This window comes from Ovis canadensis, chromosome 18 (assembly GCF_042477335.2).
Source record: "Ovis canadensis isolate MfBH-ARS-UI-01 breed Bighorn chromosome 18, ARS-UI_OviCan_v2, whole genome shotgun sequence".
Classification (NCBI taxonomy): Eukaryota; Metazoa; Chordata; class Mammalia; order Artiodactyla; family Bovidae; genus Ovis; species Ovis canadensis.
Genome location: NC_091262.1, coordinates 43,148,722 through 43,164,293, shown reverse-complemented (window position 1 = coordinate 43,164,293; position 15,572 = coordinate 43,148,722). Strand labels below are relative to the sequence as shown.

Genomic DNA, 15,572 nt, shown 5'->3' with positions numbered 1-15,572 from the left:
CTTTACCATCTGAGCCACCAGGGAATTCAAGTTAACTTATGTATAAGCCAGAATGACTTCCCTCTATCTCAATATATGAAACTTTCTTTTATCACAATACACATAGGAAAGTCATTTAACCAAATGTCTATAAAGTAAAGGTAAGTGGTTAACAGTGGTGACGGGGGATGTGATAAAAGGGAATGGATAGAAAATAAACATTTGTCATCGTAGCCCAGGTCAGGCCCCGTGTTCCCCACGTTTCCCAGCACTGATGCCTCGTGATGTGTGCTGATGCTTCCCAAGCCATGGCTATGCTCCATGTAAGTCCAGCGTCCAAAACACTATACCCACTCTTGCTTCAGTTTAGTTCAGTTCAGTCGCTCAGTCATGTCCGACTCTTGCGACCCTATGAATTGCAGCATGCCAGGCCTCCCTGTCCATCACCAACTCCCGGAGTTCACTCAAACTTACGTCCATCGACTCAGTGATGCCGTCCAGCCATCTCATCCTCTGTCGTCCCCTTCTCCTCCTGCCATCAATCCCTCCCAGCATCAGAGTCTTTTCCAGTCTTTTCCTCTTCGCATGAGGTGGCCAAAGTATTGGGAGTTTCAGCTTTAGCATCATTACTTCCAAAGAACACCCAGGACTGATCTCCTTTAGAATGGACTGGTTGGAGCTTCTTGCAGTCCAAGGGACTCTCAAGAGTCTTCTCCAACACCACAGTTCAAAAGCATCAATTCTTTGGCACTCAGCTTTCTTCATAGTCCAACTCTCACATCCATACATGACCACTGGAAAAACCATAGCCTTGACTAGACAGACCTTTGTTGGCAAAGTAATGTCTCTGCTTTTCAATCTGCTATCTAGGTTGGTCATAACTTTCCTTCCAAGGAGTAAGCGTCTTTTAATTTCATGGCTGCAGTCACCATCTGCAGTGATTTTGGAGCTCCCCAAAATAAAGTCTGACACTGTTTCCCCCTCTATTTGCCATGTTGGCAAACCTTGGTTGAGGGCTGAGCAGGGCCTGGACTTCTCCCACCTCATGTGATGATGTGACCAAACCCTCCACCCAGAGCAAAGCTGTCCTGCAACCCCTCACCCCACTTGTTTCTGGGGCCCCACAAACCTTGCAGTCTTCATGTCCAGAGAGCAAGGCTTAGGGACCACTGGGAGCTAAAGAAGCCCTCTCATGCCTAAACAACCCTGTCTTTGCTGACCCATAATCTTGAGTCCAAGCTCAGAGTCAGTTTAGGACTGAATGCAGCTGCAAGATGTAAAATGCATTTCCTTAATCTCTAGGAGCAGGGAGTTCCTGGACCTTCTAAAAGTATCTATTGCACAATAATTTAGAGTTACACAAAAGTTAAGAAAGACCTTTTTTTTCTTTTCTTTCTTCCTTTTTTTTTTTTTTTAAGAAATTGGCTTTACAGAGTGACTGCCCTTGAATTATTTTCCACAGCAAGTCCTTATACTTGGTAACTCTCATGGCATCAGCCATGGGCTCCCCAAAATGGTACAACCTGTCACATAGGTCATATCACCACAGTCTACAGGCTTGTTTTGAGAAGTTCACTCCCCACCCCTCAAAAAAAAAAAAAAGCTGAGACATACTTGTGTACATTGAAAGACTTTCTTGTCTATCCACCCATCTGTTTGAAATAAGATTTACAAGTATCAGAAATCAAAATCTAAGAATTGTACATAAGAAAATTCTGCTCCCATTGCTACCCCTACTTCCACCACCAATTGATAACCATTTCAATTAATTTCTTTCTCCTTCCAGTATGTATGCAGATGCCAAAATATAAACACATATTCCTATTTTTTCTGTTTTGACTGTTGTACAGAGAAGGAAATTAAGGCAGTAAGACACAAAACCATTTTTAATGACCTGGTAGCACGTTACTGTTCCAGAGAATTCTAAATTAGAGCTGCTGTTGCTATGTCACTTCAGTCGTGTCCGACTCTGTGTGACCCCATAGACGGCAGCCCACCAGGCTCCCCCATCCCTGGGATTCTCCAGGCAAGAACAATGGAGTAGGTTGCCATTTCCTTCTCCAATGCATGAAAGTGAAAAGTGAAAGTGAAGTCGCTCAGTCGTGTCCAACCCTCAGCGACCCCGTGGACTGCAGCCTTCCAGGCTCCTCCGTCCACAGGATTTTCCAGGCAAGAGTACTAGAGTGGGGTGCCATTGCCTTCTCTGCTGAATTAATACTGATTATTCACCTCTCAGCACAAGAACATGTTAAAGCAATGGTGCAAAGCAAATATGAAATTTGTGTTTCTCTTTCATTTTATATAACACACTGCGTTTTTTTTTTTCTTTCTTTCTATATGCAAAAACAACCTCCAGGGAGCTTTCATTATGGTCTGTTGCCATGAAGAAAACACTGCCAGTGCGGTGGCATTATGTGACATTTGCACAGCCAGAAACAAAACCATAACCTAACAGAAGAGGTCACAAGCACAGACCGGGAAGTGCCAAGAGGATAATCTCATCTTCTGAGATGCTTTAGCCTTGAAAGCTAATGATTCAGGCCATAAAATTCAAAATAGATTCAGCTTGAGCTGTGCCCCAGGGGATGCGCAGACCCCCACGTGTGGGGCATAGCAAAGCCCTGGATCTGAGGCTCAGGTCTCCCTGCACCGCTGTGTCTGGGTTTGGGCACATTCACGACCCCATGTGCTTCCTTGAGTTCTGGCCCTGGCTTTCTGGTGCCTTCCCAGTGGGGGTTGGGCTAAAGTCACGGGGGCTTGTGGAAAACCCAAGAGACAGACCTTTGTATGGATGAGTCTGTGGAAGTCAGAACACATTAGGTGACTCAGACTCACTGTATGACCTTGAGCCAGTTTATTCATCTCTCTGAGCCTAAGATTCTTTTTTTTTTTAACTTATTTTATTCAAATATAGGTGATTTACAGTGTTGTGTTACTTTCTGGTATAAAGTGATTTATATATTTACATATATATATATACACACACACACACACACACACACTCAGTGCATATATGTGTGTGTATACATCAGCCATAAATCTAAAGGACTTGGGCTGATTTTGTGCTCCATCAGCAGAGCTAAAATATTTACCATCTGGCCCTTTAAAGAAAGTCTGCCAACCCCAGCTTCAGACTTTTCACAGCACTTTGTCTTGTATCATCTCATTCAGTCTTCACTGCAGCCTAATGGATTAGGTTAAAGGTTCACAGCACCTTTCATGAGTCAGGGTTTTGTGTTCTCCAGAAAGCACCTAGGACAGAAGGAATACCTAATGGTTCTATAAATAAAACAGGTCAAAACAACTTACTATGTACTTATGCCCTGACAACTTTGCATCTGTCGGCACAGCAAACCTCACACCTTGGGAGCATGCTATGCTGCTTGTGTGTTCCATGATGACTTTCTTGGCACTTGCCTTTTATCAGGACAAGTTCCAAAATCTGCTGTGCAAGGGTAGGATATCATGCAAGGAATGCAGTGATCTGATGTAACAGTCTGGACTGCTTCAGGCTAGGGATGCACACGATGTCTCAAGTGTCACAGGGTTGCCCCTTAAAGCTTAACATCTCCGGGGTGCCTTTATGAGTTTGCTGCTGCACACTAGGGTACCCCACACAGAGCTGAAGATGACAGTCCCTAGTTCCAGATGTAAAATGCTCTGTTCCCTGGCTCAGGGCTCCTTTTAGAAGACAACCCTCTTCACCCACAGAGGCTGTCTTCCCTGAGATGGCACTGTGCCCATAGCTTCTTCCCAGGGTGATTTTCTGCATTGCTTTATCATCACCTCACAGTTGATCGAACCATCATACCCCGTTGGCACTGCTTGCCTGTGTAAACTTGCCTGGGAAGGTGTGGCGACCTGTCACCCCCAGGGTCCACCCCCATGAAGTCTAGTGGGTGTTACAGTTGTATCCCCCTTGCTCTCGGGGTCAGCTGTGGGCCCTGCCCAGCACCTCTAAGACTGTGCTGTCTCCGCAGACCAGAGTCATCCTCCTGAACTGGTGCGCCTGGTTCCTTCGCATGAAGAGGCCGGGGGAGGACAAGGTGCGGCCGGCCTGCCAGCACAAGCAGCGCCGCTGCAGCCTGGCCAGCGTGGAGATGAGCGCAGTGGCGGGGCCGCCGGCCACCAATGGCAACCTGCTGTACATCGGCTTCCGCGGCCTGGACAGCATGCACTGCGCGCCCACCCCTGACTCAGGGGTCGTGTGCGGCCGCGTGGCCTGCTCCCCCACCCATGACGAGCACCTGCTGCATGGCGGCCAGCCCTCTGAGGGGGACCCGGACCTGGCCAAGATCCTGGAGGAGGTGCGCTACATCGCCCACCGCTTCCGCTGCCAGGACGAGAGTGAGGCCGTGTGCAGTGAGTGGAAGTTCGCGGCCTGTGTGGTGGACCGCCTGTGTCTCATGGCCTTCTCCGTCTTCACCATCCTCTGCACCATCGGCATCCTGATGTCGGCACCCAACTTCGTTGAAGCTGTGTCCAAAGACTTCGCTTGACCCAGCCCTGGCTCGCAGCGTATAGGACATAACACAGATGCTCGATGATGATGGCTTAAAGAGAACTTGGGATGGCTGATCCCACAGCATCGTTAAACCCCGAAAGACGCACATGTACCCCATCGCTGTCATGTCGGTTTCAGTTTCCTTGTTACTTTCAGTAATGGGATCTCAGCACGTTTCAGTTTAACCCTCTTTAGTGAGCCACTTGATATCCTTGGAGCCGTCCTTATGGTCAGCAGGACCCCTGAGAGGTAGTTTTATCCATCCCATGTTGCCTGGTGAGCTCTTCAGAGGTTGGAGTAGCTAAGGACTGACTGCCAGGGGAGGCCTGGACAGCGGGTTTGCATGCCTGCATGTCACTTGAAAATGAGGGCCTACATGGACATTCATACCTGCGTTTGCCTGTGTACAAACCTAGATTGAAGTTAATCACAATAATAAACCACACTCAGTAAACCCATCAGATGATTGATGAAAGAAAACTAAAAACCCAACTACTCATTCTTCTTCAATTCAGACTTTAATTTTCTCTACCAAAGACGGTTGATAAACACTTCTATGCTATGTCTGCACTTTTAAAGAGAGTAATAGCTGATCTTGTAAATTATGCTTTTGCCAGCCTGATTTTTGCCAACTTACCCTCTTGGGAATCAGGATGGACACAGGTGTGTGTGGACTCTGAACCAGGACCAGACTCCATCAAGTCAGGGGAATTTCTGTAGATCCCAGACACTCTCAAGCTTCCTTTGCTGCCCCTAGGCACTAGGTGGTTGAGTGAATCTGTTCTAGAGGACAGGTAGAATTCAATTAGAACTTCCACCCAATGTAATAATAGCTGAAGCTAAATTAAACCATCTGTGTTTTTTTAACTGTATTAAATGTTTTACACATATTGGAGTTGGTTAGCCTTATAAAATTTGTGGATCCATACAAATGCACAACATAAAGTCGCCAAAGTATTCCATGCGTTTTCTCCTTGTGTCAGGGCTAAAAGGCTCCCTGTGTTGCAGGAACTGGGGAGGGGGTGGTGTGGCTGATGGCTCTCCTGAATGGCAGGCCAGTAGTGGTTAGCAGGAGAGGCTGATAGACTAACAGTGGCTGCATACCTAGTAACTCCGTTTTCTGGTTTGGCAGGGCTCAATTTATGCACCTCAGCTTCAGCCCAGAGAGCTGGCTGAATGAGTAGATTCATTGGAAGCGTGTGTTTTGAAAGCAAGGGGGACTTTCTTTTAAATTCAAGTGGTGACGCAGTTCTCCACTTAGATTTTCTACCTGACAATTGTCCCTGCTTCTCCCATCCTTACTGTTGAATGTGATCAGAGGAAGACACAGGACAAGAAAGTCTGTCCTGTTCTGTCATTTCATCTAGTAAACTCACAGAGCTCAAAACTGCCGAAAATGCCTGAGCTCCTGGGGATCTTTAATTTGCTTCTAACCCCTGAAATGGCTACGTTATGGCTACGTTATGAGGGAAGATTTGATTTTTCAGAGCAAAAGAAATTGCATGCCCTTCTCCAGCCATTTAGTTCACTCATTTCTGGGTGGATTTGTGTGCACTGAGGAAGATGGAGGCGTGTGCCCGCTCTCTGTGTCTATGTGTGTGTGATATCATGTATGTGAGAACCTTCAGAAAAGGTACCTGGTTTACAGTGAGAAAGTTGATAAATAAGGGCATTCCAACATAATGCCATTTGGAGCAGGGCTGTCCTCAGAGTACACTCATTCTGTATGGAGTGGATGAAAAATGCACATTTTTTTTCTATTAAAGTGTCTTTAGAAACAACCAGAAGTGTTTTGATATATAAAGACAGTACTTCGTTTCTTACTGCTATTCCAAGTTGAGCCCTACTACGTTTTGCTTTAATTAAAAAAAAAAAAAACCTTTTTGGTTTTGTATCTTATACAGAAAAACAAAAAGGCAAACAGAAGGAGTTTGGATTTTGACCATGCAAATAACTACTCTGCGATTTAAAATGTAGTAATAAGGAAAAGATGCACATATAGAAAGACAAGTATGAGGGGCTGAAAATAAGTGCCCCCATCACCATCCCTGCCTTATCTCCCCATAGGGGACCACCAGTGAGTGAGCTTCTGGGGAGGGACGGGCATTTCCAGAAAGAAACAGGAAAGGAGAGAGACTGAGGAGAGAGAAAGGGGACATGGAGAGAGAAACTCCTTTTCTGTCCGTTTCTAGAACCTGTGCTGTGCGCAGTGCCCTGCACTTTGCTTTTTTCATTTGATGTTAAGAGATCTTTCCATAACAACATATAAAGATCTACCTCATTCTTAATAGCTGCTTAGCCTTCCACTGTCCCTGTGCACTAATAATTTCTTTGATTAGTCTTTTATTAGTGAACCTATAGAATATTTCCTGTCTTTATTTTTATATACAGATCTAGGATTAGTGTCCTTGTACTTATATCATGGCACACTTTTGTGACTGTATCTTGATATCAGTTGGAACTTGATAATGGAGTTGCTGAATTTAAGACTATGTCTATTTAACACTTTTGTCAGTTATTGTCAGATGATTCTTCAAAAATTGATCTGTGGTTACACTTATCAAGAGTATAATGAAATGATCAATTTCTCAGTTTTCTCAAACAGCTTTTATTCCAGTCTAGTGAAGAATAATGTTACAATATTATTCTGACTTAGTTCACTTATTAGGAGTGAAGTTGAACATCATTTCGAATGATTTCTGGTCACTTTTTGGTAAATTTATGTCCTTACACAGTTTTGGCTTTTTCTTAATTAATTTGGATGTATACTTTGAAATTTTTCCGTCTTATGTCTTGAAAATACTTTTGTCTTTTGAGGTTCTCTATTGATTTTCTTATTTATTCTCACATATATAAAATTTAAACTTTTATGTTGTCAATTTATCCTTCTTTTCCATTTTAGATCCCAGAATTTGTTTCCAGTTCTAAAAGACCTTTCTCATTCTGAGATTATAAATAAATTTACTCATATTTTCTTCTAAATCCTTATGGTTTCATCTGTTTGTCTTTACCTACTCTTAACTCCCAGGAATTCATTTATCACAGGAAATGAAGGTAAAGATGAGATTTTTTTTCCCCTCTAAATAGTTAGTAAGTTGTGCTAGCAAAATATATAACAGTGCATTCTGGTATAAAATTATATAGTCTTTTCCCCCTTTGTTCAAATGCCACCGTATTTGTAAACTAAATTCCTCAAAGTGTTTGAATCTACTTCTGTTTTATTGATTTATCTCCCTATGAATTCCTTTAATTTCTGAGGCTTCATTCCTATTAATATAAAATATTCATATTAATATAAATATTTTCAGGTCAAGGCTCCTCGGAACACTTGTCTCTCTCTTTTCCTTTAACTCTCTTTCTCATACACACACACATAACTTTTTTAAAAAATGGGGCCACAATGAATTTGTAGATTAATTGTTTTCCTATCCAAGAATGCTGCCATCCAACTTATATTCAAGTCTGTCACTCATAGTTTTACGGTTTTGTTCAGATAGATCCTATGAATTTGTTATTGTCTATTTCTAGATATTTTATCATTTGGCTACCATTTTCAATGGAATAATTTTTTACATTTTGTATTCTCACCAGATATATAAGATAGTAGTTGATTTTGTATATCAGTGTTATAATCAAACACCCTAATTGTAATTTCTTACTGTTTCTAAGATTTTCTTTTGCCTCCCCCTTGACACTAATTCCCCTATTTCTTTCTCTTAGCCAACTGCATTTGAGAACAGTATTAAAGAATAGTGATTCAGGCGGCATACCTGTCTTGTTCCTGACATCAATAGGATGGTTTAATGTCTCACCATTTAACTTGAATGAAGGCATGTATTTTCCTTATAATAAACAGTATCTGTGTGTTCTCAAAGTGTTGAGGCTTTCTGGGGGAAATACATATGCTGGGTTTTGGGGGGGGGGGGTGGTTTTTGTCGCAACCTCCTCAGTATCCATGGAGATAATTAGAAGGATTTCCCTTTGCTCTTATAGGACATGGTATATTAATAGATTGCTTCAAACCAATCTATTACTATGTTCCTGGGACGATCTCTACTTGTGGTTTTTGCTATCGATTTCATATAGGAGATGAATGATTCTGCAGCTTGCTCTTGTGTGCAAAACAAAAAGAAACCAAAGAATGCTGTATATTCTGCAGTCATTTACTGGGTTTTAGAATCATCTTCTACTTAAGTGTCAAATGTTTCATCAGTGTGGGGAGCTGTCTAGGCATACACTGGGGTGCTTCTGGATTTCTCCCACTGGGCATGTTAGGTCCTGGGGCATTTTTGAAGTCAATTTTGGAACATATTTTTTTTAGAAAATTAATTTTCAGTATATGTACATAGTTTTACAATATGGGAACTTGGGATTTTAAATTTTATGTTCATGATAGTGTCTCCATTTTTCATTTCCAAGTATGTACAATTCTCCTTTTGTTTTCACTGATTTGGCTCACTGAGGGTTTTATTTTTCTATACTTTCAGACACTGAAACCTTAGACTTATTTATTAGTTTGGGTACCTGACCTGATTATATCCCCTATTGCCACCTGCTTTTTTTACCTGACCTTTCCTGGGACAACAGACAAGCAGTACAGGTGGGAGTCACATCAATGCTCTGGATCCAGGACTGAAGCTTCATTTGACAGCAAGAGCCAGAGGGTCAAACCAGGCCAGGCAGTGGGGATGAGTCCAATGCAACTGGTCATGTCACCACTGTGACCACAGTTAGTTGGAGAACAGACCCACCAAAGCTTTGACCACAAGCTTTCTTGAGGCGCTGGCTCCCGGAGGTAATCTTTTCTCACATAATAAATTCTGTGCTTTCACTGCTTCATTCTTTCTGGCCCAATCCTTCCTAGACATGACCTCACTGCTCCCGGCTCCTTTTAAAATTATCACTTACTTGTTTTGAGTGTGGGTTTGACTTTTTAATATTGAAGCTTATAGTGTGATGGGGAGAGGACTGTCTGCAGTTCCAGGCTTTATGAACTCTTGCGATCAAACTTTGCTGTGACTGTAGCTCACCCCACTTTGGGAATCACAGGAATGCAAAACATTCTTTCATTCTGCCCAGTTCTCCACCCCCTCTAGTCTGTTCTCCAATGTCTCACTTACATTCTTTCCAGTTTTTTTTTTTTCCTGCTTAAACCTTATTGTGAACCTCTTCTTTGCTGTGTTAGACTTCTGTAAATCTCCCTTCTGATAAATACTACCCATCAACAAATTCTGCTGTTGTCTTTTGAAATTCTTAAACTTCTTCTTTGGTTTTTATTATTTCAGTTCTCCTCTACTCTTTATTTTTGTATTTTTATATTTAAGGTTTTATTTTTTAGAGCAGGTTACAGAACCACAGCAAAATTGAGGGAGGTACAGAGATTTCCCATGTACTCCCTGCCCCCCAGATGCCTAACCCCCCTCATGATGACTTGTTACAAGTGATCAACCTACACTGACACATGGTTAACACCCAAAGTCCATAGTTTACAGGACGGTTCACTCTTGATGCTGTGCATTCTGTGAGTTTGGACAAATGCATAAAAATGTGTACCCGCTATTATAGTATCATACAGAGTAGTTTCACTGCCCTGAAAATCCTCTGTGTTCCCATCTACTCATTCCCTGCTCCCAGCTCCTGGCAATGATTGATCTTGTCTGCATAGTTTTGCCTTTTCTAGAATGTCACATAGTTGAAATTACACAGTATGTAGCCTTTTCAGATTGGCTTCTTTCACTTAATATGCATTTAAGGTTCTCCCATGTCTTTTAATGGCTTGATAGCTCATTTTTTTAAGCACTGACAATCCATTGTCTGTATCATTTATCTCATGATACTGATCCTTGCTCCTTTTCTAATTATCATTTGCATGTGGATTTGATTTTTTAATATCAGAGCTTATCATACCATTCAGTTCAGTTCAGTTCAGTCACTCAGTCGTGTCCAACTCTTCGCAACCCCATGAATCGCAGCACATCAGGCCTCCCTATCCATCACCAACTCCCGGAGTTCGCTCAACTCACGTCCATCGAGTCAGTGATGCCATCCAGCCATCTCATCCTCAGTCGTCCCCTTCTCCTCCTGCCCCCAATCCCTCCCAGCATCAGAGTATTTTCCAATGAGTCAACTCTTCTCATGAGGTGGCCAAAGTACTGGAGTTTCAGCTTTAGCATCATACCTTCCAAAGAAATCCCAGGGTTGATCTCCTTCAGAATGGACTGGTTGGATCTCCTTGCAGTCCAAGGAACTCTCAAGAGTCTTCTCCAACACCACAGTTCAAAAGCATCAATTCTTCGGCGCTCAGCCTTCTTCACATAGTTTACCCATTTACCTACTGAAGGACTTGGTTGCTTCCAAGTTATGACAGTCATTAATAAAGATGCTATAAAAAATCATATACAGATTTTTGCCTGGAAGTAAGTTTTCAGCTCCTTTTATATAACTACCAATAAATATCAAGGGGTGGGATTACTGGATTGTATGTTAAGAAGATATTTAGTTTTGAAAGAAATCATCTTCCAAAGTGGCCATACTATTCCCATATTTGCATTCCCACTGGCAATGAAAGACAGTTCCTGTTTCTTTTCTTTCTTGACAGTATTTGGTGGGTCTGTCTTCCAGATTTTGGCCATCTAATAGATATATATGGTATTGATACTGAACAGGATTATTGGTATTCCCCCATCAATAGCAATTGACTACAGGCCAGAAAAGAAATTCAGACAAGGCTCTACTGGGGCTCCTGAAGCAGCAGCAGGGAGCAAATGCAAACCAGTTCTTACTTGCTTGCTCCCTGAGGAGGGGGGTGAGCTTGTTCTTCATTTGGGGGGAGGGTAGCAGTGTGTCCAAGGATTGGGCTAGAGGGGTGGCTTAGGTGGTTTGCTCAGCCCTTGGTGGTGTTGAGTGCTGGAGGCATGCTTAGTACCCTGCTTTTGCTCCCAATACCGTTTTTGCTACTGGCTCTTCAGAAGTGGCAGTAGGGATTTTTGGTCTTTTTGTATCTTTTTGTCCACAGTTTTCCCCACTACACATATATGCAGTTAGTTTTAGTTCCATATAGTTTCCTTGTATTTTATTACTGGAGGAGAGGTTTGTCCAGGGGCAAGCATTGCCACACTACAGCAAAGGGTCCCATGTCCCCACCTGTCTCAGTATCTCATTGTGGTTTCAACTTTAATTTCCCTGATTGCATATGTTATTGAACATCTTTTCAAATGCTTATTTGCCATTTTCTTTGATAAGGTGTTTGATAAAGTCTTTGGCCCATTTTAAAATCAGGCTGTTTGCTTTCTTATTGTTGGGTTTTATAAGTTCTTTGTATTAAATACATATTGGATAGCAGTCCTTTATCAAATGTGTCTTTTTCAAATATTTTCTCCCCATCTGTGACTTGTCTTTTCAGTCTCTTGATATTGTCTTTCAAAGAGCAGAAGTTTTGCATTTAAATGAAGTCTAGTCTATTATTTATTTATTTATTTTGTAGCTCATGCCTTTCCTGTTGTATCTAAAAAGTCATCTCCATACACAAGGTCATCTAGATTTTCTCTTGTCATCTCCCAGAAGTTATATAACTTTATGTTTTAAAGCTAGGTCTGTGATCCATTTTGAGTTAATTTTTTGAATAGTGTATACTCTGTGTCTAGATGTATTTATTTTTATATGTAGATGTTCAGTTGCTCCGGCATTAGTTGTTGAAAAATAGGTGGGAGGGGGGTTCAAGATGGGGAACACATGTACACCCGTGGCAGATTCATGTCAATATATGGTAAAACCAATACAATATTGTAAAGTAATTAGCCTCCAATTAAAATAAATAAATTTATATTTAAAAAAGAAAAAATTATTCTTTCCTCATTTAATTGCTTTTGCTGTTTGTCAAGGGTCAGTTGACTATCTTTATGTGAGTTTGTTTTTAGGCTCTTTATTCTCACATTGGCCACCATCTGGTTCTCTATCCTTATCTATTTGTCTATTCTTTTGTTAATACCATGCTGTCTTGATTACTACATATTTGCAGTAAAGTCAGTCCTCTATTAACTTGAAGTCAATCCTCTATTTTTTTTTAAAAAGTTATATATATTTTTAATTGTGAAATGTAGCATATTACTTACCATCTTTAAATATATTGTTTGGTGGCATTAATTAACACTTTTGTAAAACCATCACCACCATCCATCTCCAGAACTTTTTTCAACACTTTTTGCAAAACTGAACTCTATGCATTAAACACTAATTCCCCATTTCCCATCCCCCCAACCCTGGCAAACACAATTCTACTCTTTGTTTCTATAAATTTGATTATCCTTGGTACCTTACAGAAGTGGAATCATACAGGATTCATCATTTTGTGATTGGCTAATTTCACTTTGCATAATGCCCTCAAGCTTCATTCAAGTCGGAGCCCCTCTTCTACTTTTATTATTTATATTATTGTTGTGGTTCTAACATTTGGCCAATACCTAAGTTGTTTATCTCTATTTATTCTGATTTAATCATATAAGTACTTTTGGCTCTAAAGTTTCTTCTCATCAAAGCTTTAACACCAACCTATATGGTAAAGAATCTACCTGCAATGTGGGAGACCTGGGTTCGATTCCTCAATCGGGAAGATGCCCTGGAGAAAGGCATTCCAGTATTCTTGCCTGGAGGATTCCATGGACAGAGAAGCCTAGCGGGCTACAGTCCATGGGCTTGCAAAGAGTTGGACACAACTGAGCAACTAACACACACACAAATGTTTTGATATATAGCATTTTGATAACATTTTCATCTTTTGCACTCATTTCACATGTTAGCAAGGTAATGCTCAAAATCCTTCAAGCTAGGCTTCAACAATACATGAACTAAGAACTTTCAGATGTACAAGATGGATTTAGAAAAGGCAGGGGAACCAGAGATCAAATTACCAACATCCATTGGATCCTAGAAAAAGGAAGAGAATTCCAGAAAAAACATCTCCTTCATTGACCACACTAAAGCCTTTGACTGTGTAGATCACAACAAACTGTGGAAAATTCTTAAAAAGATGAGAATTCCAGACCACCTTACCAGCCTCCTGAAGAACCTATATGCAGGTCAAGAAACAATTAGAACCAGATATGGAACAATGGACTGGTTCAAACTTGGGAAAGGAGTACATCAAGGCTGTATACTGTCACACTGCTTATTTAACTTATATGCAGAGTACCTCATGTGAAATGCCAGGCTGGATGAAGCACAAGCTGGAATCAAGATTGCCAGGAGAAATATCAATAACCTCAGATATGCAGATGGTACCACCCTAATGGCAGAAAGCAAAGAGGAACTAAAGAGTTTCTTGATGAAGGTGAAAGAGTGTAAAAAAGTCAACTTAAGGCTCAACATTCAAAAAACTAAGATCATGGCATCTGGTCCCATCACTTCATGGCAAATAGATGGCGAAAAAATGCAAACAGTGACAGACTGTATTGTTTTGGGCTCCAAAAACACTGTGGATGGTAATTGCAGCCATGATATTAAAAAATGCTTGCTCCTTGGGAGAAAAGCTTTGACAAACCTAGTCAGCTTATTAAAAAGCAGAGATATCACTTTACTGACAAAGGTCCATCTAGTCAAAGCTATGGTTTTTCCATTAGTCTTGTACAGATGTGAGAGTTGGACCATAAAGGAGGCTGAGTGCCAAGGAACTGATACTTTCTAACTGTGGTGCTGGAGAAGACTCTTGAGAGTCCCTTGGACAGCAAGGAGATCAAACTGGTCAATCCTAAAGGAAATCAACCCTTAGTATTCATTGGAAGGATTGATGCTGAAGCTGAAGCTCCGATACTTTGGCCACCTGATGTGAAGAACTGACTCATTGGAAAGACCCTGGTGCTGGGAAGGATTGAGGGCAGGAGGAGAAGAGGACTATAGAGGATGAGATGCTTACATGGAATCATTGACTCAATGGACACAAGTTCAAGCAAACTCCAGGAGATAGTGAAGAACAGGGAAGCCTGGCATGGTGCAATTCATTGGGTAGCAAAGAGTCAGACAGGACTGAGTGACTGAACCACAACAACTTTTGTCATGACTTTCCAAATATTCTGTAAGTTCAGCTTTGAAGTCTTCTTTGAATTGATATTTTTTAAATATTTTAAAATTTTCAGAAATTTTAAAATTTAAAAGTGAATTTCTCATTATAATACATTATGCTTTGAGTATCATGTATTCTATATTACTTATAATATTTATAATTTATTGAGGTATATTTTAAGTTTTTTATTATAATAGTTTTGTGCAAATGAGCTCTTGCCAGAGTATGCCCTTGGAATTCTGGCATTTGACACTGACCAGTGGGAGCCAGGCAGGAGGGGCTACACTCCTTACTAGCAGTACTTCTTCTTTAGCTTTCCTGCCTTTTACTACAAGATATTTAACAATTGATATCATTTATTGAGTCTATGTTTTCCTTTAATTCACACCTTAAAATTAGGACCCTCGATTTTTTTTTCTGAGCTTATGCCTAGTTTGTCGTTACCATAATTTTAACTTTTTTGAATCACTTTAAGTTTGTCTTGAATATGCATATATATTTTAATATAATCGATATATTTGGTTCTCATATATTTTTTCTTTAAATAATTTCTGTATATGAAGCTCATATTTCTTTTGCATCTTTTGTTTTAGGTTTTCTTTCTTTTTCCTCCTTTGGTGTATATATATTCCTTTTGTTAAAATGGAAGACATTATAAGTATGTGTTTCAAGTGGTCACCTATGTACTTTTACATAATGTAATTAAACCTTTATTTCATGATTTATCAGTCTGAACATGTTCTCCGTGTTTTCACATATTCTGAAATGGTGAGATTTTGGTCCTCAGTTTGTTTCCAAAGCTCAGCAACTTACCATTTATTTTATTTGTCCATCTTATCTTTTAACTCTTGTCTTATTGAAATTCAGTTCTTATTCTCATACAACATTTTGGAGAACTTTCTTCTGTTTGGTTGATTCTTCCTTTGCAGAGTGGAAACTTCACATCTCTGCCACATACGGGGGTCCACTCTTTCTCTTCTGTATTCCCATGGTGTGTCTGCATGAATGCCTTGCCATTTATTTTCATCTTACTTT

The 15,572-nt window shown here is 40.8% G+C and overlaps 1 protein-coding gene across 3 annotated transcripts in view; it reads left to right on the top strand.

Moving 5' to 3' along the window:
• Positions 1–6,361, top strand: part of LOC138423781 (neuronal acetylcholine receptor subunit alpha-7) — a 160,624-nt gene extending 154,263 nt beyond the window's left edge. For all 3 annotated transcript variants that reach the window (XM_069560075.1, XM_069560077.1, XM_069560076.1), the window contains one exon: positions 3,960–6,361. In XM_069560075.1, the coding sequence (XP_069416176.1) occupies positions 3,960–4,478 (519 nt within the window). In that variant the 3' untranslated portion in view covers positions 4,479–6,361. The remainder of the gene's footprint in view (positions 1–3,959) is intronic.
• The last annotated feature ends 9,211 nt before the right edge of the window (positions 6,362–15,572 follow it).